The sequence below is a fragment of the Sparus aurata genome, chromosome 19 (genome assembly GCF_900880675.1).
Source record: "Sparus aurata chromosome 19, fSpaAur1.1, whole genome shotgun sequence".
In the NCBI taxonomy this organism is placed as follows: domain Eukaryota; kingdom Metazoa; phylum Chordata; class Actinopteri; order Spariformes; family Sparidae; genus Sparus; species Sparus aurata.
Genome location: NC_044205.1, coordinates 19,715,507 through 19,740,334, shown reverse-complemented (window position 1 = coordinate 19,740,334; position 24,828 = coordinate 19,715,507). Strand labels below are relative to the sequence as shown.

The following is a 24,828-nucleotide window of genomic DNA, read 5'->3' as shown; positions in this document are numbered from 1 at the left end:
GGCCAATTCTTATAAATTGCATTTTATTGGTACTGGGGTTTAGTGGATCACGAGCTACTCTTTTACCAGCTGCAACATTAAAGTGATGAAGGGCTAATTTTGCCAGCAGACTCATTTTAATCCATAATAAAGCTTGATATGATGCCAAAATGTGCCATTCCACGTTTGTTATTTCACGTTTGGTCAGCTACTTCAAGTGTATTCTGATGTAGTAGTTTGGACACAGGACGTTTACTGGAAACTGAGTGATTAAACACTGTGGTAGACAAGTCACATGATCAAATTTCCCCCAGATTTAATTTTGTATGTGTTTTACTGCATGTACTTGCGAACTCCTAATGATGGATCATTAACTCATTATACTATGTTTCTTCCTGCATTAGAGGAGTGTAACTAGCAGCTGGCTTGATTGAAGTTATCATGTGATTAAAACTACCCTTAAATCACATATTTCAATTTAGGATGTTCAATTCACTTGAAAAGAAACAAGAACACATGTTTTTTTTTTTGTATTTTGTCTGGGTCTTTAGATTGTCTGAACTTAGAGCTAATTAAATTTTAACAATGATCAGTCATTTTTCTTCAGGCACTGCATTCAAATGATTAATCAATGGAATGATTTGGTTTTCTGGAACAAAAACAGAAACTCTAAACTGATGCAAAGATAACATTATCAGACTGCCATTCAACAAGAATATATGTACCGTGACCAGTTTTAACTGTTAAGATTTGATCCAAAATGGATGCAGCACATTTGTCACAACTATAATGACTAAAAAGAAGGGTGGCGAGTGAATATCACAATGATAAAATATGTTTTCCACTCTCCATGTGGAGGTCAGAGAGGTCACAGTCAGTAAAAGCGTTTGCGAGCTGCAGCCCTGCAGGTGGTATGGGATTGTCAGGGATTTGCTCCAGGACGGTTCAGCGGGGCAGACATTTGACAACACAGTTTTGTCTGAACCTGAATCATCAGCCAGTGAAAGGAAAGTGCGTCACCAAACTTAATCTGGAGAGGAAGTAGAAAGTTTTAATTCCCCATTAAACACAAGCTGAGTCAGACTATGACTGGCTGGTTTGAGGCACATGGCATAAAATCATCTTTTGTATTTAGTTGAAGCGTCTGTAAAGTTGAATCTATATGTTTATGCTTGCTATGTCTCTAAAATATAAACACCCTTAAAGATTACTGATTATTTTGACTCAATATAAAATGTTGTACGTATGAAATCGATCTGTTTCACTCCAATAATTTCTTGTTTGCCTTGTTCTTGTTCTGTCACTCTGTAAATCCCCTAAATCTTCTGACACAATGTAATTACAGGTGACCATTTGAATCAGCAAATATATCGACATATCCTTTTATTCAAGCAAATATGACGAAAAACATGCACACATTATGCAAAATATCAGAACCAAATGAAGGTAAACTGTAAAAACGGTGGTCTGTGAGGTTTTATTATTATATAAAACAAAATATAATGCTCCGTAAGATATTTACGTATTTTTATCATTAACATTTGATAAGAGCAAATGCAACATATAAGCTGCAACCATGGAAACACATCAATCATATTAAGCACAAAAGTCCACATCAAACTTGTATAATGTGTGAGTATATATGAGTATACACAATACTTTTATTCACTCAGTGTTTCTGGCTGAGTTTCAGCTTGAGCTTCAGTTTCCTTCGCTGTGTCGGCAGGCTGCTCTGGGCCTTCTGATTGGTCAGAAGTCACAGGCTGCTCTGGGCCTTCTGATTGGTCAGAAGTCACAGGCTGGTCAGCAATCTCCTCTTTTGCATCTTTGTTTTGTTCAGATTTTGATTCTTCAACTGCGACTTTCTCCTCATCTTTCTGCACTTGAGTCTCCTTTTTGTCTTCAACCTTGTCCATGGCAAGTGTCTTAGCTACGGAGTCTGCAAGAGAACAATCATTAGTAAACATACCAGCACACTCGTGACAATATTACGTCTCATTCCAGCCCTCTCACCCTTTCTCTTCTGAGTTTTCGTCCCAGTGACTGGGGTTTTCATCTTCTCCTCTGGGGTATTCGGGCTGTACACCACATTTCCCTCTGCATCAGTCCAGTATGAAGTGATACCCAAGTCAGGTGTTCCCTCTATGACCTCCACCTGAGATGAGAAAACCGGAGTTAGAAGTCACCATGTAATAAAAGCCTGTAATAATCTATCACACCATCCAAAGAATGATGTCCACTACTTACCCAGGAAGTTCAATGAGGTCAAAAAATACCTATGATTGGCGAAATAATCCAGATACACTCGACTACAATCACTGAAAAGTTTCACGATATACTCAAACCACCCAAATCTGTGTTCTCCTGATATTAAACATTTTAAAACCCATTTGTTGCATTTTATCCGATATTTTTACCTAATTTCAATCTGAAACACAACATATTGCTTCTCATTAAGTGTTAACATCTAATCACAATCAGATTCAGCCAGTTCATATAACACATGTAACTGAGTGGGTCATTTTAATCATTTTCCAATAAGGATCTTTGTCAAAATGCGCTGTAAAATCAAAGTGACTTAACTTTTAAAAAATTGCTGAAACCAATGGCATTAAAATGAAGTAAAAGCTTTTATCTTGTACAACTTAAATTTCATTGTATACTTTACCTGTTAATATAATAATATATGAGATATATCTAATATATAAGATAAATAAAACTGCCAAAACAGCACTTCTAAAGTTCACCAAATAACACGTTTCTTGTTTGTTTAACCCGGGATGCCCACATTGGTGAGCCACTGACCAAAAGTAGAAGTTTATAGTATTGTATTAATAAGATTTAAAATGTCACTGGGATCCCAAGTTCCCGAATCGACAATACTAACAAAGTGACCACTTCCCAGTTGATCGGCTTCAATAATGTAGCTAAGAAGTAACTGAATGCTAACATTAGCCATGACTATCTATCAACATTTCAGCTGCTGATCAATCAGAAAGCAGTGAAATGAAAACAGCATGACAGATTATCTACGTTTATGAGACTTGAAACCTGGAATGACTACAACATTTGAGTTTTGCACCTTGACTGTGATTTCAGAGGAAAATGGCCTCTTAATAATGAGAGATCCTACTGATTAAAAGAGCATTTAACCTCACAAAATCACAATTTTCTTTTTAACACTTTGGGCAGTGTTGGTTTAATCCCTGTAAAACTTTGATTTAGGGGGATTTGCTGACAACTTGGTTGTGTGTAGCGACTTCAAATCTACTAAAGCAATAAAACATGATAAAACCAATGAAGACTAGGACTATTTATAATCTTTGGGTATACCTCTAGTGTATGACTGTACCGTTGGATGCTGGTGACCAGACGACAACAAAGGGGAAACAGCATTAGTTTTCTCTCACTTACACTCTGGTGCGCTTGATTTTGTTCGCTCTGTTTGTGCTCGTCTATCAGTGAGTTTTTTTAGTTTATATTTTCCAGAGCGTCATAAATCAAGCACACCGGGGTTATTGCAGTAGAGAGAGGGGTTTGTCTCCATGCCGGTGGCTGATCTTCTTGCAGTCGAGGGTCTACAGAAGAAATTGTGACTGGGAGTGAAGAAGGGGAGAGTCAGCTGAAACCACAGTGTGAATAGTGGAGGGTGGAGGAAAGTGAGACAACGCAAAGAGGAAGAGGAGGAGGAGGAAGTGGGGAAGTACATGCTTGCTTTTATTAGTGTCATCAAGAAACAGGGGAGAAGGAAGTGATTCAATAATAACTAGGTGATCTAACAATCTTCATTACAGTGGTGTCATTTTCATCATAATCATAATAAAGGAGGCATCATAATCATTATGGAAGGACAGTGAAGGGGAGGGGGGGGTAACAATGGTGGATATCAATAATGACAGTGGGCAAACATACAGTGTTCACTACCAACAGGGAGACAAGGAAGTGATGTCATGATCACAACATTCAAATGATCGTGAATTACAATAAAACAGTGCTGAATGTGAAATCTGGTGAAATGGCACATTACAGTAAATCATGTTTTAGCCCATTTGCAACAAATTATGCGTACTTCTACTTGTACTTAGCCACTGTTTGTTTTTCTTACATTCAAAGACTGGGGATCGATTTTTGGTGCTTTTCCAGAACAAAAATAAGAACATTAACGTGAGGATTGAAATAAACCGTGTGTTGGTCTTCTCTAACGTTAGCATGTTCCGCTAACTAGCTAGCCCAGCATAGGAGTATAGGGCTGAGAAAAAAGTCAGAATTCTGACTTTAATCTCAGAATTCTGACTTTAATCTCAGAATTCTGACTTTTTTCTCAGAATTCTGACTTTAAAGTCAGACCTAAAAAAAAAATTCACATGTGGCCCTAATCCTCTTCCGTACATATCCACTTTGTTGTATTTCACCACTTAAAACTAGATGCTATCCAATCTTTGTGTAGCTAATGTCAGCAGCTCAGTCCTGCTCTTTGGTAGATTTGGAGAAGAGATAGCATGACGTTTGCTAAATATATCCACTACTCCTCATCCTAAAAGTCTTTTTCTCTTGAAAAGTTAAAATCCAAAATGTAAATACAAACAGGAAGCAAATATTTGAATAAAAAGTCATTTGGAGAGGGCTTATTTCAGCTAACTCATAGAGGTAACATTAGCTCAATTAGCTAACAAGCTACAGCTAAAAAATCCTGAAATTAGAAGTCTCCATTTGTCTTCTACCCCAGTCTGAAATACTGAAGCTATAGTTTTAGAGTTACTCAGGATTTCGGTGGTAAATTGACCACAATAGTTTAGTGCAGGCAGCTTGACCTTTGTAGCCACAGGAGCTAATGGTTTGGGGCCTGGTGAACAGTTAGCAGAGATGTGAAAGTTGTTCTACAACACCACCATGTATTGATTTTTGCAAAGGTAATGTTACCTGGTATCTAAACAACCTGAATGATGGAGGGCTGCACAATCTAAAAACTCTGATGTTGCAGATTCCCAACAGCACTTGAATGCACCAACCTGAACACCTAATACATGCTAAGTCTTATTATCGAAAAATGTAATCAGCTGGCGGTAAAGTACACATAATTTGTAGCAAATGGGCTGAAACATGTAAGAACATTCATTTAGCTTTTTTTTAAAGACATTCCACACTAACTTCATAATTTCTTTTCTATGACTTAACAACACAACATGTCTGAAACTATCGTCTTTGGCTTTCTTTTGTCAAGTAACATTAAAATTAAGTCACTTAATATGAGTTAACCTCTGCAACTTTGCACAAACAAACACTAAAACTGCAACAGTAACATTTCTGGGTGGACGTTATGTCACAAAAGTTCAGTTAGATTTGTTATCATTGGACCAAATGAGTACATATTTATGATTATTTTAAGTCACAAATCACACTCTTGGATTTCTCTCTGAACTGTCGGACATTTTGTTTCAGATTCAGCACCTATAGAGTTTATATTCTACACAAAACACCTCACACACCCTCAGGCCTTGTTTTCTTCCTGTGACTGTTTCCAGTGCTTTTTTCATTTATACATATTTACGACAAGAGTTGGACCGCGTTTATTTTTTCTTGCTGCCCGCCTCGTCAGGGATGAAGACACTTACGGTGAAGTCCGCGCTCTCTGTGCCGTACTTGTTCTTCACCAGGATGCTGTACTTGCCAGAGTCCGACGTGTTTACGCCGGTGATGGTGAAACTGGCGAACTTGCCCGACTCGAACTTGAGGATGCAGTGGTCGTCGGACGTGATCTCTCTGTCGTTCTTCAGCCAGGTGACCTCTGGCACGGGGTCGCCCGAGATGTTGCAGGTGAGATTGAGGGCCTGGTAAGAAGACAGAGATGATATTATTAAATAATAACAATAACATTTAGGCATGAAGGGTCACTTCAGTGTATTTCATGAGGACAACTAAACACAACACATAACATAATGTCTCTATGATACTGTAATTGTGTTGTCTAAGGTGTTTGATATCAGACTAAAGTGAGACAGTGTACCTTGCCCTCCTGTATAGTGACCACATCAGGCAGGCCGCCTGCTACTCGGGCACGATCTGAAAGAAACATTGTTCAAAATTTACAACAAATATGGGAAAAGGAAAAGGGAAAATCTTTAAAGTAAGTCATTAAAAGTGCAACTATTACGTTGGCAGTTAAAGGATAATTGCAGAATTATCAACAACTTATTTTATTTATTTATTTTTTACATATTTTAGAGGTCTATAAGACTGAAAGCTACAAAAGGTTTTAGAATTGGTCCAGTAGATCACCTCAGCAGGCAGCTGAGAAACAGGCAGTGATGGTTTCAACATACTTGATTGATTGATTGATTTTTTTTTCCCATGTCATGCACACAAACTGCCTCACCTCACTGGGTTTACAAGACACCAAAAGTACAGCTGCAGAATTTAAACAATTATTTACAATTCATTTAATTACAAAAAGTAAAGATAATTCGCCTTCTCTCTCAAACTTGACAAACAAAAAACCCAAATTAATCTTAAAAATCAAGCTCATTCTAAATTTTACCGAGGTCAGTCAACAAACAGTCTGTCCTCCTCTGGAGTGGCATCCTTGTGGGAAACTTCAACAGTCAGTGAGTTCACTAAAAAGTGCTTGCCACTGTGTGACTTTGGTTTTAAAAAGATTTCAGATCAGTTCAGATCCGAACTTAAGTGTCACAACACCAAATTCACAAAATAACACAAAGAAACATGTGCATAGCAGCATTAGACCAGCAACTCCTGTGTTCTGTAGGGTGAAAATCATTGATTTTTTCAAAGGAATGTGATGAATTTGAAGGGAGCAATACAAGGGCTTCAGTTACTTGTCTTACTCTACAATCTGAAAAAAAGGTCCACTACTTACGGATCCTTTCCATCATGTCAGCTGCAAAAACAGGCACTTTTCATAGACATAATTTAGACAGTTGTAGTTGCCCTCAAGGATTACGTTTCAGCCATCGCAGCTCGGTTTGCAGCTGCTGGCTGTGGTGAACTACTGGATTGAAAACACAACCTTTCATACCTATTTGTCATTTAGACGCTAAAATATGGGAAAATAGGTTACAGGTTTAAAAATAGGGGAATTGCCATATTCCAGATAACAAAAGATACAAGCTGAAGATGACACTTAAATTCAAGGACATGAACTAATATCTCATATGATATGAAGTCTGCATCATGTACTGCTTTGAACATAATTAGTAAAAATAGAGATGACTTTACAGGACATGTTTTAGGTGGAACTAATGAGAGTAGTTCTAAAATTCAAGGTCATAATTTGAAACTCCATTATATAGTATCTCTTCACAATAGACAAGGGCCCTCTTTGTGGTTTACAGCAACCTCATCCAGAACCAAAAGCCACTTTGAACACAACATCACTTACTTCTCTCCGCAATAGCAGCAGCTCTGATGAGGTAAAAACAAAAAAGAAGGAACAACAAAAATTAGGTCATAGGTGCTGAGAAACAGAAGTGAAAGTTGAGGCTTTGTCTGCATGCTTAGTTCCTCATGTGTTTCCTCGAAACAGAAAAACAACAGGTTTTTTAAATTACAAGCAGCATGCATGTGTGTGTTTTTATGCAAGATGTGATGTTGACGAAATGAAGCTAATGATGTTTTAGCTATCATGTAGTTAGTTAGTAGCTTACTTGAGTCTCTGGAATTCTGCAAAAGCGTCATCAAATGCTGCAAAACAAAAGAAAAAGTTTGAGTCTCAAATTCGGCTCGCAAACCAATATAGAAAAGAGTATAAGAATTCTGTCAGAGGTTATCAAATGCCGTAAAAACACATCTAAAAGCCACACTGCTCTTTGAAGAAGTATGACAAGCGACTCGGAGCTGTAGTACAACAATCACTACGGCTGTGAGAGAAGTCTTCTAATACACTGGTGGTCTCACCTTGACCAGACAGCTCCACGGTCCTCCTCAGGCCACCTTTCCCATCGCTGAACTCAATGGCGTACTTGCCCATGTCTTTCTCCGTGGGCTCTGAGATCTGCAGCCACAGCTGCTCTCCCACCACGCCGCTCTTTATACGGTCAGAGAAGGCGATGGCTGAGTCCCTGTCGGAGAGACGATACACACATGGAAATCACACTACATTCATAGAACCTGTCACAAAAGGCACAAAAGTACCAAGAACACTAGCTGTAACCTGTTAGTGCTAATGTGAATTGTGCACAATAGAGATCTAGACCCAGAACGTACTTGTAGTGCCATGTCACTTGGAGTAAATCATTATAGTAGCTGACAAAGGTGTAGAGTCGGATGCCCTGATCTGTGCTTGTGATCTTCAGTGGTGTGGAGGAATTAGCTGCAAATGAAATAAAATTCATTTTGGGTAAAACGCCAATTAAAAAAATAAATAATCAGGGACCATGTTGTGTTCTGACAATGTGTTTATCTTCTTACCGATAAAACTGAAAACTTCATTCATCAAGTCTTTGAAACCTAGAAGAAAAGAAATACAGTGACATATTTTCTACAGTCTGGAGGTAGCTGGTTATATTAAAGGGTAGCCTTTTGTGGCTCCAGAGGAAGCTGCATGTAAATCTGATAAATTACCTTTACTGTTACCCTTTAATGTGTGACTGTGACTGCAGGGTTACCTTGATCTGTCAAATTCAATGTGGAAGTGTCCTTTCCTCTGTCATCCTTCAGGACGACTTCATACACCCCGGAGTCCTTCTTGGAAATCTGTCGGAGAGAACAGGAGTGTCAGATTCAGACGTAAAAGCAGCGCTGAACAGGAATATGATTTGTATTCATCTGAAAAGGCAAGCTTTTTTTCTCTTCTGCTAAGGGTGCTGCAGAAAACATAGATATGACACAATAGCAAAAAAGCCAACGGACAGACATCAATTAACGACAATCAATTGAAAAGGCATTCTCAGGCAGAACGGCAAAACCAGAAGTGGCCGTTGAGCCGTGACGACAACAGATAACTGTTCCCAACTTTTAGTCTTCTCCAGATTAGGGTGTCGGCATACTCTGCTGTGTCTGCAGGGGAGTCGCGCTGAAATGGGACACATGTGACATCATGTTTATACGTGTTAGGCTACCTGGAAGGAGGTCATGACACTGAACGCCACTCGGACAGACGCGAAGAGACGATACGGTGAGATGGGAATGAGTTAGAGGACGCAGAATGGAGAAAAGGTTAGATGAAATTAGAGAGGAAACAGAGATGAAGACAGAAGAGTTAGAGGAGAAGGTGATATCTGTATGAATGAATGGCATCGTTAGGTCTTAAAATATGATATTAAGTTAAGTTTATTTCAATGAAGGTTATTTGTAAGAGACATTTTTTAGGAGTTTCCAGCTGTAATTAGTAAAAAAATAAATGTTTTTATCAACATTTTTTCTTTTTACTCCAACTTACTCAAACCTCGTCTTTTGGACCGACACTGAGGGGAGAAATGCTCCAGAAAAAATATGAAGGACTCCATATATTTTTGGACTTGAACAGAGTCGGTGTTTACATTCATATATGCAAATGAATTCAGGGACAGTACAGAAATATACATATATATACATGAATCCACACGTCACACAGGGTTCTTTTCCTTATATTTTACCTGCGCTATTTCCAGTTTCAGGACTCCCTCGGTGAAGCCGAGGTTGTTGTCAGCTTTGATCTCGCGTCCGTCTTTGTACCACAGCGCTGACGTGTCCTTCTTCATGTTGCCGACCTGAAGTGCGACGCAACAAAGTGACGACGCTGTGAGACGGCGTTTCTTTGAAAGAATTGAGAATGTCTTTCTTTAAAATGTCTGAAGTTCTGTCTCACCTTGCATTTCAGCACAACGCAGCACTCTGGTGTCACCTCATAACCCAAATACTCGATAAAGTGAGGACCTGGAACAGTTGGAATAATGAAAATCAGAACAAGCAATGAAAATGTGGATCAGTTCCAGTAGAGGTGAAACATTCACTCAGTCATCAGAACATCAATCTGCAACTATGTTGATCATTGGTTTATCATTTGAAACATTTTTTAAGCTATGTTTTCTGGTTCCAACTTCTCCAGTATGAGTAATTTCAGCTTTTTATATCTTTTAAGACGTTTGGACAGCTCGACAGACATGTGAGAGACATCACCTCGTGCTCTGGGATACTCCCATGTCCATTTTTCAGAGCGGTGAGTGTGTCGTACCTTGCTTCCTTTGCCATTCTTTCTTCTGGAACTCTGATTCCTTCTGCAGCTCCTTGAACACTGCAAATGTAAAGAGCAGGCATACTATTACAGTATCGTGTCATTATGTTATCATATTATAATCTGATTGTTATGACAGTACTGCAATAAAGCGTGACTGTTAGTTGGTAGAAACTGCTCAAGCTGGCTGTCTGAGCTTTCTTAGATGTTTTTACTGCCCCCCAGTGGTCATAAAGTAGAGCTGCAGAGTTCTGCATCTCAACTGTTCATATTAAACTTGCACCACTTTAAATAATTTATGTTTCTATTTTCTTGGACTTTCATAGCTTTATTTTCATAGGACAGTTTAGAGATGACAGGAAACGGAATGGGAGACGGGGGGTGGCGTAGCAAAGGGCCACAGGTTGGACTTGAACACAGGGTTACTGCATCGAGGACAAAGTCTTCGCACATGGGACAGGCGCTTTACCATCTGGGCAAACGAGACTCCCTAACTAAATATAAACTGATTCTCTGAGGGTTTTATACTCTATGACAGTAGTTAAACTAAAGAGAACTCTCAGTGAAGTTCAGTTTAATAGAATTTTTGATAAGAAACACCTCAAGGAATGGAATGTAGAAATGTATAATATATCTCTGACTGATAAATTAACCAGTATGGATAAATGTGTATTGCCTGTACATGAAGTTTTTTTTTTTTTACAGTTTCAGAGGAATACAAAATGATTGCTCACTACATCTTAGCCTTTGTTGCCCTCTGGTGTGTATGAACTACAGGCTAGGAGCTTCTTTTTAAGGAAAGAAATGTGAAACTATCAGTGATCTTATTATCCTTTAGGATCTTTAGGATTCTTTTGGTTCAACTGAACATACCATCTCCTATCAGTACCAAGCTGGACTGGTTGGTGGCCTTCCCATCCGTCATCTGGAAGGTGAAGGTGCCCTCATCAGCCGGGGTCAGACACTCCATGATCATCTCAATCACACCGGTGTTCTTGTCAAAGTTCATCTTGTATTTCTACAAATCAGAGAGAAGCCATCTCAAACAGATTTCATAGATATATTATGAATGCAATTTACTGAGGGTTCATTTACTGTTTGCTCACTCACCTCTCCCTGAGAGAGAACATTATCATTGAAGACGTACTCGACTTTGCCATTGGCAGAGATCTTCTCCGCCTGCAGCCAGAAGCGAACTCTACCCTTCTCCAGCAGCTCCACGGCCAGCTCTGACTTCAGGGGGATAACTAGTTTGGAAGAGGAAGAATGAAGAAAGAAAGTCAGCTCATAGAAAACTGTTTGGTCCATGACATACAACAGCAGCAATGTTGACATGAGACGCTGAAACACTCACTGGGAAATTTGTGGTCGTGACTGATCACCAGCAGCCTCTTCAACTCTGAAAGAGGCGAGGGAAATAGGTTCAGAAACAGAACAGCTCTTAAAACATGTGATTCTCTTATGGACTTTGACACCTACCCTCCTCAGACAGGGTGTAGCTGGATGAAGCACCATCAGTGTGGGTCACAAGACATGAGTAAATGCCAATGTCCTCCTCCTCGGGAGTATTGAAAGCAGCTTTGGACCTGCAGGGAAACATAGTGTAGCAGTTCATAACTAATAAATATGAGTGACGGCGTGTTGATCAGAGTCTCAGTGTCGCCTCACTTGTTTCCCTTGGTCTCTATGGTCAGGCGGGATGTGTCTGTCATCTCCTCGTAGTTCTTGGACCACACAAATTTGGAGTCTTGGGTTAGTTCAGAGCATTCAAAGTTCAGGGAGATGATACCGTCATCATCAACGTCCACGACTATCTCCTTAGTGCCTGAAACCCGGAGGAGGAAGTGTTAGAGCTTGAAATGATTACCTCCCAATTCACCAGGAGTTGCCTGTTTTCTCACCTGGTTTGGTCAGAGCTGGGACCGGCTCCGTCACATCTGAAGTCTTTCCAACACCGGCCTTATTCTGAGCGCGCACACGGAACACATACGTCTCTGCTTCCTTCAGATTCTTAATCTGGAAAATGAAAGAAAACCAGATTACAGCTGCTGTCACATGTGTGTAATCGACTTTCTCAGCCTGATGAGGCGACCTTGAAGTACGTCTTCTCCGTAGCCTTGGTGTTGACTCCTCTCCACGCCTCCTCTGGCGCCTCCGCCTCCTTGATGTCGATGTAGAACCCGTTGACCGGATCGCGGCCCTGGTACACTGGTGGTCTCCACAGCAACACCAGAGAGTCGCTACGCACCTCTCTGATCTGCAGGTCGTAAGGGGGTCCTGTGGTGCAAAACAGAAGTACACAGGGCTAAAACACTGTAGATCAGTAAGTCTGATGATGTTTTACGACAATTCAAGGGGTCCATAAACGCCTCAAGGGTCTAATCTTGTGCACAGAAAAGCGGAGGATGCCTGACAGTTTAACTACAGACATGAACCTTTGGGATATCATTTTCAAATTTGGCCATTATCACACACGAAGATTTAAAGAAACAAAATACAACTGGACTTCAACGCCAGTGACTCATGATTTCACTTAAGTTGACCTCGGCTAAAAAGTCAGATCTCCGCCCAAAATATCACAATCTTTCTTCAGACTGTGCGACTCTTGAATTCATCCTCCACATGTCACCATAAAATACATATTTTCGTGACTTGATTATTTTATTCATTATTATTTATTTGTGTAGTGTTTGTCACAGTGGGAATTATAACTGGATATTTGTTATGTAGTCTTGTATTTGTTAATTTATTGAGGAAGTGAAGTTCTTAGTCGAAAATGGATTTCCATGTTGGGAAAAATAAAACATTGTTTATTTGATCTTACTTGGGATTTCATTGAAACAAGTGAAAAACAACAGGTATGAAGCTATTGATTCTCTGAGGAGAATAAATAGGTGGTCTAACCAACCTGGCACAGCGATGGTCCACTCCTCGCACAGGAAGGTGTCACTGGGCAGTGATGGGATGCCGACGCCTGCCATGTTGGCTGCCCTCACCTGGAACTGGTACTTCTTATTCTCCTTCAGGTCAGATACCTGAAGACAAAGGGGCACAAAGACAGAACTTTGCTTAGACTTGCCTGTAGGTCTTTAAAATTAACCGAACCCAACTATATTTGGGTTGAAATCAAAATCAACTCACCCTGTAGGCCCTCTCACTGACGGCCCTGATGTTGGCCTCATGCCACTTCCCAGGCACGCCATCGATGACCTCACGGTAATCCACAAAGTAGCCGGTGATGTCAGCACCGCCGATGAAGTTCGGCTGTTTCCAGCCCAGCACCATGGAGTCGCGCACACACTCCAGGACACTGATGCCATAGGGTGGAGCAGGGGAGGCTGCGATGACAGAGAACTCAAATTAACAACATGATGGCTCGGCAAGGGAACAAGGTGAAGTAATGGGAAACTGAAGCACTACAATGAGGTGATACTTTTAATTTCCAAACTTTCTCGGCATCTCAAGCCAGCTGCTTTTATTTATCAATAATCTTTGTTCTCTGAAATACTCATAAAATTGCATTTCATGAGTTTGTAGATGCTGTTGAGCGTCAGCGCCACATTACTGAGAGCTGTTCTGTTTACAGCAGGTATTACAACTTACTTTCTTCCACAGCCAAAAATTACATCAATACTGGGTTACGAGTAAATTAAAGACAATAGTGATTGAAAACCTGCTGTAATCAACAACACAACTGCACCTTCAACCTCTTATATCAGCATTTGAATTATTTGCTTAAAAGAATAGTTTGAGATCTTGGGAAATAAGAAAAGACCGATATCACTCTCACGTGTGTATGCTAATTACCTTAAAGACTCGAAACAGGCAAACGTTTGGCTTATTCTGACCCTGTCCAAAAGGCATTTTACCAAAGCACAATTATAAGCATGATGAATCTTGTTTGAAAGAGACCAAAGAGTAAAAACCAGACGCCCAGCAAAGCCTCCAGGCCTGTTGAAAAAGCTAACACTGATGTTAGCCTGCTAGAGAGGTTGATATAGATATTATCCTGTTGGTGAAGCTAGCACTAATGTTAGCCTCTTGTAGTGGCTATCACTAATGTTAGGTGCTGGTAGGTGACTTTTTTTTCTGTTTCATTTAGACAAAGCCAGGCTAACTGTTTTCCCCTGTTTCCAGTCTTTATGCTAAGCTAAGCTAAGCTAAGCTATCCAACTGAACTGTTGGCTGCAACTTTGTATCTAACGCACACATACAAGAATAGTATCGGTCTTCATGTCTATTTCTTGCCAACAAAGCAGATAAGCTTGTTTTCCCAAAAAATAAAACCATTCCTTTATACTATTGATTAAAATGTGTAAAATGGTTTAATATTACATAAGATTTATGGTAAAAAAAATGTCAACAAAGGCCGCAGTAATTTTTGGGACTCGGGTGAAGGTGTGTCTGTGAACAGAAGGTCTCTCGAAAAGCAGGATCAGGTAACATGTGATAATAAATTGACCTGTCATACACAAATAGTCAGGTGAACATGACACCCGCCCCTATTTAGGGGTGAAGAAGTTGGTCAAAGTGCCCGAGAGCTGGGCATCTGAAGAGGTACACATGTAGTGCACTACCAGAAAGGTCTCGGGTCACAAATGTTCTGCTCTTGTGTTGGTTGGATGACCCACTTTTCAAGTACAGGGTGTGATTAGCTGGCTCCTGCCATGACATACTTGTGTGTGTGTGTGTGTGTGTGTGTGTGTGTGTGTGTGTGTGTGTGTGTTAAAGTGCTCTGGGTACTCGATGTGATGGCAGGTCCCGAGGTGCCAGGTGACTGATGCCTGAGCCACCATGAGAGGAGAAGGGTTGTGGGAAAGTGGTGACCAGCAAAACTATTGACAAGCGTGACTTTGTTGAGTTAAAGTTTGGTGTTGTTTGGTACAGTGACTTACCTTTAAGAGAAGAATACCAGTAGAGCACTTCCACAACTGCTAATTATATGTAAAGTCTGGGTAAAATACAAGTGGGAGGGAACTGATGGAGTATTTTGTGGTTTGTTTTAGATTTTCCATCTCTGACCGGTGCTCACCTGACGACTCTCTCCTGGGCCTCGCTGTCTCCCGATTACCAGACGCACCTACTGAGAACTTACGTTCCTGTTTAGTCTCAGGCTTTTTGACTGTCTCTACAGCCTGATCCTGAACCTCAGCGGGGACTGGATCTAAGTGTGCAGTTATGTCAGTAAGTGAGTCAGAAACTGAGTCTGACACAGACTCTGAGATCAGGTCTTTTGCCAGGTCGGGGGCCCAGGACACGCTGCCTCTCTTGCCCCCCTTGCTTTTACCCTCTGTGGGTTCGTTGAGGCCTGAGCTAGCAGCCCTGGCCCCCTCCCTGGCTTCAGTGTCAGTCTGAGCTTTTTTGCGCTTTTGCTTAGTGTCAGGGGGGGACTGGACAGTTTCATGCGTGCCCGTCCAGCGTGGCCTGTGCTCGGTTAGTTGGCCCACGTTACCCCCCGGCCCCATCTCCGGCAACACACCATGAGGAATGCCGCCCCCTACAGGAGTTAGCAGAGAAAAGCATAAGAGTTTAAAAAAAAAAAAAAAACATACATCCACAAGATCATTCAGAGAGCAAAAACAAGTCGAGCAGAAACACAGAGACAGACAGCAATATTCAGTACATCAGCAAATACAGTAAAATGTCCTCATCTGACTGCAGACGAAATGAAGACAAGATGACCAACGAGTGACATCCGTGTGAGGAGGTGAGTGCGCTTCATTTGGGATTATGAATTATGCAGGTGAGTGAAGTAGAACAGCCAGTGAGTGTTGATGTGCAGGCTTTGCACCAACCCTTTATGAAAAAAACACTTTTGTAGCAATGCCAATAGATTTCATCTCCTCCAAGACTTCCACTCAAAAGATTAATAATGTATGTGTTCAGTTTGTGTTTGCCTGTCTGAGAAGCTAACACTGATATAAGACTATTGGTGAAGCTAACAGTGATATTAGCCTGTTGGAGAAGCTTACTATCGCCTTATTAGCCTTCTGGATCACTCCCTACATGACAAACAAAATCCATTGGCAAGTGTTTTTGAGAAGGGAAAACATCACAAAGCTAGCCAGTGAATGAGTGACATCTAGAGGCTATGTTATGTTATGTTATGTTATGTTATGTTATGTTATGTTAGTTGTAATGCAGAGAGACTTTAGGGAGCTCATGCAGAAGGCCAAAAAGAGCATCTGTTAATTATCACAGCAGCTGGATTGGTCTGTTTGGGACTCTGGGAATTGATGTAATAATGTATCAGCTTTCAGTGGAATCATTTCTCAGTAATGTGAAGATGCAGTTACTGGTTTACAGAATATACTTTTTAAAAATATATATGTATAAAGGCTTTTTTTCTAAAGGATAACAGTGGAAACGATGTTTCATCACAGAGCAGATTTTCAAATAATAAAACATTCTCAACTTTGAGGACCTGGAATTATATTGGATTTGCTCATTCATCAGTTTCAGGCATTAAATATGATATCATGAGTCTGAACTGAGTGAGCTCATTGCCCTGTCATTCTCAATCATACTACATGGCATAGGAATAAATCTTTATGTCTTGTCAGGGAAAACCACCCAGATAGAACAAAAATAGACCTAATTATTAATAATTATCTCATGCTGGCCAAACACAATTTATATCCACCCAATCGCATGAAAAGTAGGTCAATCTGACAACTGTATGACTATGATGTTCTGTGTGTATTTTCAACTAAACTCAAATGTCATAAATAACTGGTGTAAGTTATTATCAGACAGAACAATACCAAAGCCAGGTTAGTTGTTAAGAGAGAGGTTAAGATAGAGAAAGTCGAGCAGTTTAGGGAGACCGGTGGGGGTGGGAGAGGCGTGTGTTGGTACCTTTAGCACCATGTGGGGGGTTGCCGACACATCTTGTGCCCAGGATAGGTGAGGAAAAAGGGGGGTGACGGTGGTGGTGTGTGTCATTGGACTGGTTTGTAAACGCCCACTGAATTGGGTCGCACTGACCCAAATTAGAGGAAGTCTACAAGTCCTGACCCTGCCTCAGGCTGTGCAGGGATGAAGAGGAGGATGGAGGGAGGGGTGGATGTGACTGGACAGGGAAGTATAGCACGTAACGGTGCAGAATAGGGTGACAGAGTGATACCATGGTGGAGAAAGTGTGGGAGTGTGGATGATGTAAAGAAGTGAAAACAACTGTGGTAATCTACAACATCATCACAAGGAAATTAACATCAACATGTTGCATCTGCCATGATGATTTCTCTCTATATGACTGTTAAGTTCAAGTAAAATAGTGGAAAAAGTAGCTTCTTGTTTATTCCAGTCTGTGGGAATGCTAAATTTAGTTAGCACCATAGAGTGCTCATATATAGTATTAAATTCTACTATATCAGTTTTATTTCGTCAAAAATGAATTATAGCACGATTTTTATTTTAAAAATGTTGAACTCTAATGGACTACTGTTATGTATACAATATTTTGTGAAATGATAAAATGCGTGTTCAACCTAGAAACCCTTCTGTTTTCATTCCCCTACAGGTCACTGTAACTGCTAATAATAATAAAAATGATAATAATAATAATGAAAATAATAATCACTAACAGCTACATTTGACTTTTTTATTAATACAATCATTCTCATCATCCTCTGCATTAGCTTCTTGTATTGAGCTGTGAACCCTCAATCTTACTCACCAATAGCAGCCTTCACTTCCACAGGTTCAGAGTCCGGGGAGAACTGGCTGAGTCCTGCTGCGTTCACAGCCCTCACTCTGAACACGTATTTCTCTCCAGTTATCAGACCGTGGCAGAAGAACCTGCAAATTTACCAGCAATACATTTCTATTCAACAACCGACCTTTATAAACATTGGTTAATAAGAAAGAGGAGTCATTTTACCTGGTGCCTTTCACAGGCTTGTTGTTGCATGGCTCCCACACATTGCTGTCCACCATACTCGCCTCGATGTAGTAACCCACCAACTCTTTGGCATCACGGGATGCTTCCCAGGACACAACAACTGATGTGTCTGTGTTATTGGTTGGGACAACTTTGCTTGGGGCTGATGGGATATCTGTGGACCAGAAATTTGGGGTAATTATCCAACAATCTAACGTTGCTGCTGTTACGATGCATGTGTTTTTCTGTTTTTCTGACCGAGCTTGTCGCCAACAGTGGTGGCCTCAGTTGGGTCGGACGGCTCGCCGACACCGGCAGAGTTGCAGCAGCGGACGCGGAAGCTGTAGGATTTCCCCTCGGCGAGATCAAACAGCGCAAAGCGAGGAGACTTGACTGGGATCTCTGTGTTCACCCTCTGCCAGCTGTCTGTGTCTGAGACGCACTGACAAACAAGGACGCAAGGTCATCTCTCACAGAAACACATGCAACAATTGCAGTTAAAGGTTTACTCTGCAAGGAAACACAAAGTATATTCTCACACAAAACTAATCCCACTCAATCATCCAAACTGACCCAGTAAAAGTGTGGTGGTGTCTGTATCTACAGAGACCCTGCTCACTGCAAGTATTTTCTTAAGTTAGTGGCTCTCTGCTCTCAGTCTGTTATTTACCTTTTCCACGTAGTACATGACACCTTCAAGGCCTTTCCCTGCAGGGGGCTTCCAGCTCAGCACCACATAGTTCTTGGTTGCTTCTGTCACCTGCAGCTCGAGAGGCCTGCCAGGAACAACGCCCTCTGATGATCAAAGATAAACAGTTAGGTCCCTAAACGCATCAGCTGAACGTGACCTTGATGCTACTGGTGGTGTTCAAAATGAGATTTCCTACCTGCTGGCTCCTCCTCCGTCACAATGATTTGTCCGGTCCAGGGAGCAGAGGTACCTGGGAATTGTTTATTCAGGTTTTAACATTTCCATATTTTGGTCCATTTCCAAATCCTAACAGTGTTTCTAACTAGTTTAAACCATTAAAAAGGGAAGAATGTGTCCATGAAAGCTATTAAATTGGACACTGGTTGCTGTACAGTACCTCTCATGCGGGCACGGTCAGCCGGGTCCATGGCAGCCACCGGCTCAGAGACTCTGGACGGGTGGCTCATGCCGCTCTTGTTGACTGCGCGCACGCGGAAGGTGTAGGATCGGCCCTCCACCAGGCCAGTGACGGGGAAACGGGCAAACTTAACCGGAGTGTCGTTGCACTGGATCCAGTGGTTGGTTCCAACTTCACATCTGGACACATATTACAAAACAAATCTTACACGCTGAGGTTTTTATTCAAATGTAGGAGGACCTTTAGTGATAAGCAGTGCTTTTAGTATTGACCTGATATTTTCTCACTTGCCAGTCAAAGTGTAAAACATAACAGCAACACGACCGACCTGTCCACAAAGTAGCCCAGGATGGAGTTGCCACCATCGACAGCTGGCTGCTTCCAGGTGACAATGATGTAATCCTTGTTGGCATCCAGACAGCGGACGTCCAGAGGGGCACCGGGAGCTCCTTCAATCTCAGCATCAGCATCTGACACAAACAGAAACACCGTCTGCATTATCAATATGGATACACACTTTGAATAAGTCCCATCGGTTGTCGTGTTTTTCATATTTATTCACCTCTTAATGTGCCTGTAATGAACTGATTCTACACAGCTACCTCCACTGTGCCCTGTGCTGAACTGTGCTTCATGCCAGGAATTTTCTTCAGGTCCTCAAGTCAAACACAAGCCGAGAGCACTCAGCGGCAGGAGGACAGAATTAGCAGCAGCCCGCCCCGGAGTGAAAGGGGATAAGAGAGGTGACTCTTAAAGAAACATAAGGGTAAGGCCAGGGCACCTACTGTAGTGATGACCACACCACAGACAGCAGTTGCATCATTATTCCCCAGTGCATGTGTTCATATGTAGCCTGTATTTCAGCATCTATGAGTGAGGTATTTTACTTTGTTTTCAAGCTATCTTAACACAATGAGAGTTTTTAAAGTTGCGGTTCAAGAAAATGTCAAAAGAGGGATTTTCTTGACACTGATTATTCGTCGAATGACCACACGCGAGATAAGGATATAAACAAGTGGACATAATTATAACCAGAGTGTGTTTGGACACAGAGAGCAGTAAGGAAACTGGGCAGCCTATTGTTTTTCCTTGAAGCAGATATTTACAGTATCTATCTGCGCTCAAAGCCAGACTCATTCCATCGCAGAGCTCTCTGAGAATAGCCTGAGTGCAGCCAGGATCATATAGCATTTTGTTATGGAGACTGTACCTGGCCCCTATCTTTACAGGGCGACCCTGAGCAGTAACACTGGGAACAACAGTGCCTATTTTCTGTCGTGTTCATGCTTGACATGAGGAGACGCAGAAGCTTCAAAGGTCAGATTTGTCTCTGAAGGCAGCAAAGATAAGCTTCACCGACCACTTTTTCCATGGTATTCCAACAGATGCCAGGGAGCTGACACTCAGTGGTGTCTCTATTAGATATATCCTATTTAAAACCGCTCACTCATGGTCAAACACTTTGACTATTAAATGTGGTATTGTCATCGGGTGCCAGAGGACGTGCCTCTGTGACTTCGACCTTGATCTGCTGACATACTTGATAAAAACAAAGCTGAGGGAATCAGGTTGCAATAAAGATGTGTTGACTAGAATGGCAGCGGGAATGTCTGTGGGGGGATATTTTAGATACGTAACATTTTATAGAATTAAAGGCTTCAGGACTTCACGAACGGACAGGCCATCAAAAAAATAAAGACAAATTAGGTTAACTGTGAAAGTCCGAAAAGGGAGGAGATTGGGAGGGATGGTTGGGTCAGACAGGCACAGGACCTTCACCCAGGTAACTGCTGCTCATTTGCAGTGTGAAAACAAAAGTCAATGGTGAGTTTTTCTAAATTACTAAGGTGGTGAAGTTACTTCATGTACATCACATAACCAAGGTTATTTAAGACAAACCACAATGTTTTTCTTAACCTCACCCTGTAGTTTTCTCACCTAAACTTAACCAAACGGTGAGCTTATGACAATATATGTCATTCTGGGAGTCACAGGCAATCAATTTTAGTCATTTTGAAAAATGTTTAAAAAAGCAATTTTTACTGAACAATACTGCATTTGATCCAGTTCACAGGTTTATATTCTCAGGTCGGGCCCTTCTGACTGTTCCAAAGTCAATGCTTAAATTTAAAGATGACAAATTTCCGAAATTAGATATTTACACCCTATAGCAGCCATCTTTGTACAGTTTTTGGTGTCATCTAACTTTTTTGCACCCACCTCTGACAAAGACATAGGCTGAGTAGGTTTCATATCCAGACTTGGTGGTAACACGCAGGGTGTAAAGCCCCTCGTCCTCTTTGTTGAGGTGTGTAAGCGTCAGTGTGGCTCGATCTCCGCTCCAGTGCATGTGGTGCCATTTAGAAGCAGACAGCAGAACATCTGGGGAAAAGATGGAGGATGGCTCAGAACATGAACTTCCAATATGCCCTCATGCAAATTAGTACAACAATCTACATCTTACCGTCTCTGTACCACTGGACCTCTGGCTGGTAGCGGTGCAGGGCAGGGTAAATGATGACCGTACATCCCAAACTCATCGTCTCACCTTCTCTTCCGAATGAGACACCAAATTTATCAACAATGTGAGTCTTGAAGGTGATGCCGTACTCCGACACCGGACCATCTACAGTCAAAGCAGGAGACAGCAGAACTTCAGAACTTGGCATGACTTAATTCAACTCAAGTAGAGGAATGACACATGACACCGTGAAAGATACAGAATATGATCACATCAGTAATCATACCCACAGAGCAAAAAGCAATGACAATAAGCTAGTGCGACATGTTTCATCCAGGCAGAGGAAGGCGTGGAAGAGGACATGTGTAAGCATGAAGGACAGCAAACAAATACAGACTGAAAGAGTGACTCTGAAACTGCAGCACAGTGCTCACAGCAAGAACTGTAGGAAATACGACAGGTCAGTGTCATGCATTAAAAAGTGAAGCGCAATAGACACGTGAAAATATTCAACATTCAGTGTTTCACCTGTTGAATTCATTTTTTTTTTTTAAAACACACCTAAACACACAACAAGACTAAATAAAATACAAACAAACGACAGCATAGACACTATCAAATGTCAACAGAATGTTCTATCGTTTAATGCAGATGCACCCGATGAAAAATCTTACAGTCGCTGAACATCTTGCAGACGTTCTTCCTAGTGAGAACATAAGCTTACAGACGGCATACTCGAAACATGGTCGATGCATACAAAGTGAAACTAAGAGGAGAATACTGTGAACTTTTAGTTTCTACACAGAGAAGTGTGGTCATGCTTGGACACAGTCAACATTGTAAGTGGAAACATCAAGATTTTTGTGACCCTTTTACCTTCAGTACTGTCCACTGTATTGTCGCAGCAGCATTAAGAAAATAAAGAAGTTGTTAGCGCAGTAGCAAGCACCAAGTCTTTTCCAGCACCCAACCCCATCCCAATCATGACTGCAGGTCAGTTATGTATGAGCGGACAACCCAACATGAGTAATTATTATTTTTTAGAGTGAACAATAAAAGCATAATGACAACATAAAAGGTGCATCATACTAACATAAATATGAATGGCTTTGTGTAATTTGAAATCAAGTCACTTGTAATGACTAACCTACAGAGCATTGTTCCACAGCTGTTTAGCTTTGTGGAGCTTTTTATTCTCTTTTAGCTCATTATTTTGGATTTACAGCCGGAAAATGCGCTGGCCCCTTTTATTCTGTTCGTTAAGCAGGGCGATGTCGGCCCTGAGGGTCGTAACACAATACAATCCAGAAAACTGTTTATGTGAAATGTTGTTGTGTTTTATTTCTAAGGGCCACCACAGCGAGCAGAGTCTTTCTGATAAAGCAGCTGTACAGTACATGCACAGTGCCAAAGAGCAGACAGACAACGTTAGCAACTAGCTCATGAAGAGAATTAAAGATAGATATTTTTCTCAAGAGTTGGTGGAGACCAAAGCAGAGCTATAAGGAGAATGAATATATGGTGAGAAATAACTGAATTCTGCTGGATGAGTAAATTAGCACTGTTTGCTAGCATCTTAGCAACTTCATTAGATGAAAACATGTTAATAATGGAGATAAATTAATCAACGCAGCTTTGAATGATCAATACAGCATACAATAAAAACAACAAATACAGTGTAAATTGGCACTTACGTCTGGGTTCTGGCAGGCCGTCATCAATTTCACCCTTGAACCCTTTGGAAAAAGCAGCAGTTGCTATTATTACATACATAGTGATGAACTACAGTAGGCATCAAATTGTTATGACACAATTCAAACTACGCTTGGCTCTACTTTTGAGACCTATTACAATAAACAAGAAGGCGTTTCCAAGAAAAGCTGGAAACTTTACACAGTGATGGTACTAACTTATGGTGATTGTCTTGTGATTTTACATAATTATGTGATCGTGAAAGTTTTCTTTGTGAGTTTGCTCGTGTCAAGAGCATTGAAAGGTGATGGTTTCAAGACTTGGTGAGACCTACTCTTAACAACGACGGAGGCAAAAGCAGACAGCTCTCCCTTGGAGTTCATAGCAGAGACCCGATACTGCGCTGTGTCATCAAAATCACATCTGAAAGAAGAGAGCATCAGGTGATCAATGTCCATGATACGCACATTCTTTCCCTGAAGGATCTCTGCATACAGTTCCCTTCCCCTACATCAACATCGGCCCTCTCAGCCATGTAAATAATACCAACTATGTGAGCCCGCGACTGTAAAGCGTTCCATAACTCTGGACCAGGAATACTCTGGCAATAAATAGACACCACGGATGATGTCATCTGCACCAGGTGGTGTGGGTCCCTGTACATGAAAGTATCTGTGGTGTGCAGTATTTAACAGGAATCAACAGTCGCGCATTGTATACACTGTTTACCATTCGTTTTTTTTTTTTTACATGTATAGTGTTGCACATGTTTGATCCTTTGAAGCAATCACAAAAAAAGTATCCACAAGTGAATTATTTCAGTGGCTTTTTGAGAAGAATTTATTTGGACGGGAGAAGCTAGACCTACCTGTTGATCTCCAGTGAGTGCACGCTGTATCTGCTCTCAAGTTTATACTTGCCAGGGCTGGCAAGAGGGTCAATTGCCACATTGTTTTTGTACCTTGTAGTGGGAGGCAGAAAGAATGAAGAAGACAGACCAAGGGAAACAGAATCAAGAGGAAAACCATAAAGCCATTGGAAGCTAGATGTAGCTCAAAGGAATAACCGGATGTAAAGGGGACAGAAATGACGGATGTATGGAAATGATATGGGTGGTGTGTGTCTGTGACCTACCAGACGACCCGTGGATCGGGCCAGCCGCTGACAGTGCAGTGCAGACGCACACACTGCTTCTCCCACACGGTGTGGGAGCGTGGTTTAATCACAAACTCGGGGGTATGCATCAGGCTGTCTTCGTTCATACGCTTAAAGTGTTCCTCGTGTTCATGGATCTACAAACAGAACAGTTCTTAAGCTTTGAATCACTCTGGACAAATGCACCTTTGCCAAACCAAACCAAACTTTTACCAAAATCACCCATAATTTCCCCAGGAATTCAAAATGCACGGTTGAAGCAAAGACATACAAAAATTCAGCAACATCCAACCAAATCTTTGTTTCACACATGCAACATGTATGCACATATCAACATGAGTTTTAAATGTGACTGTGTGTCGTTCATTATGTCCTATGAGTA

General features: G+C 41.2%; 1 protein-coding gene across 6 annotated transcripts in view; it reads right to left on the bottom strand.

Annotated features, from left to right (window-relative positions):
• Nucleotides 1–1,349: 1,349 nt before the first annotated feature.
• Nucleotides 1,350–24,828, bottom strand: part of myom1b (myomesin 1b) — a 28,339-nt gene continuing 4,860 nt past the window's right edge. Inside the window, exons 5-42 of one of the 6 annotated variants that reach the window (XM_030398502.1) lie at nt 24,426–24,583; nt 24,160–24,252; nt 23,626–23,714; nt 23,294–23,335; nt 22,476–22,490; nt 21,603–21,764; nt 21,359–21,520; nt 19,467–19,608; nt 19,118–19,317; nt 18,917–18,970; nt 18,700–18,824; nt 18,288–18,471; nt 18,030–18,204; nt 17,826–17,947; nt 15,627–15,644; nt 13,289–13,485; nt 13,056–13,182; nt 12,240–12,424; nt 12,049–12,163; nt 11,816–11,972; nt 11,627–11,733; nt 11,502–11,546; nt 11,258–11,394; nt 11,021–11,165; nt 10,148–10,207; nt 9,782–9,849; nt 9,570–9,683; nt 8,948–9,007; nt 8,601–8,688; nt 8,404–8,442; nt 8,200–8,305; nt 7,891–8,054; nt 7,641–7,677; nt 7,376–7,398; nt 5,984–6,039; nt 5,592–5,807; nt 1,993–2,134; nt 1,350–1,918 (exon numbers count right to left, since the gene is read on the bottom strand). In XM_030398502.1, coding sequence (XP_030254362.1) covers nt 1,641–1,918; nt 1,993–2,134; nt 5,592–5,807; nt 5,984–6,039; nt 7,376–7,398; nt 7,641–7,677; nt 7,891–8,054; nt 8,200–8,305; nt 8,404–8,442; nt 8,601–8,688; nt 8,948–9,007; nt 9,570–9,683; nt 9,782–9,849; nt 10,148–10,207; nt 11,021–11,165; nt 11,258–11,394; nt 11,502–11,546; nt 11,627–11,733; nt 11,816–11,972; nt 12,049–12,163; nt 12,240–12,424; nt 13,056–13,182; nt 13,289–13,485; nt 15,627–15,644; nt 17,826–17,947; nt 18,030–18,204; nt 18,288–18,471; nt 18,700–18,824; nt 18,917–18,970; nt 19,118–19,317; nt 19,467–19,608; nt 21,359–21,520; nt 21,603–21,764; nt 22,476–22,490; nt 23,294–23,335; nt 23,626–23,714; nt 24,160–24,252; nt 24,426–24,583 — 4,407 coding nt within the window. In that variant the 3' untranslated portion in view covers nt 1,350–1,640. The remainder of the gene's footprint in view (nt 1,919–1,992; nt 2,135–5,591; nt 5,808–5,983; nt 6,040–7,375; nt 7,399–7,640; nt 7,678–7,890; nt 8,055–8,199; nt 8,306–8,403; nt 8,443–8,600; nt 8,689–8,947; nt 9,008–9,569; nt 9,684–9,781; nt 9,850–10,147; nt 10,208–11,020; nt 11,166–11,257; nt 11,395–11,501; nt 11,547–11,626; nt 11,734–11,815; nt 11,973–12,048; nt 12,164–12,239; nt 12,425–13,055; nt 13,183–13,288; nt 13,486–15,626; nt 15,645–17,825; nt 17,948–18,029; nt 18,205–18,287; nt 18,472–18,699; nt 18,825–18,916; nt 18,971–19,117; nt 19,318–19,466; nt 19,609–21,358; nt 21,521–21,602; nt 21,765–22,475; nt 22,491–23,293; nt 23,336–23,625; nt 23,715–24,159; nt 24,253–24,425; nt 24,584–24,828) is intronic. The other 5 variants (XM_030398504.1, XM_030398503.1, XM_030398505.1 and 2 more) reach the window with 5 other exon arrangements.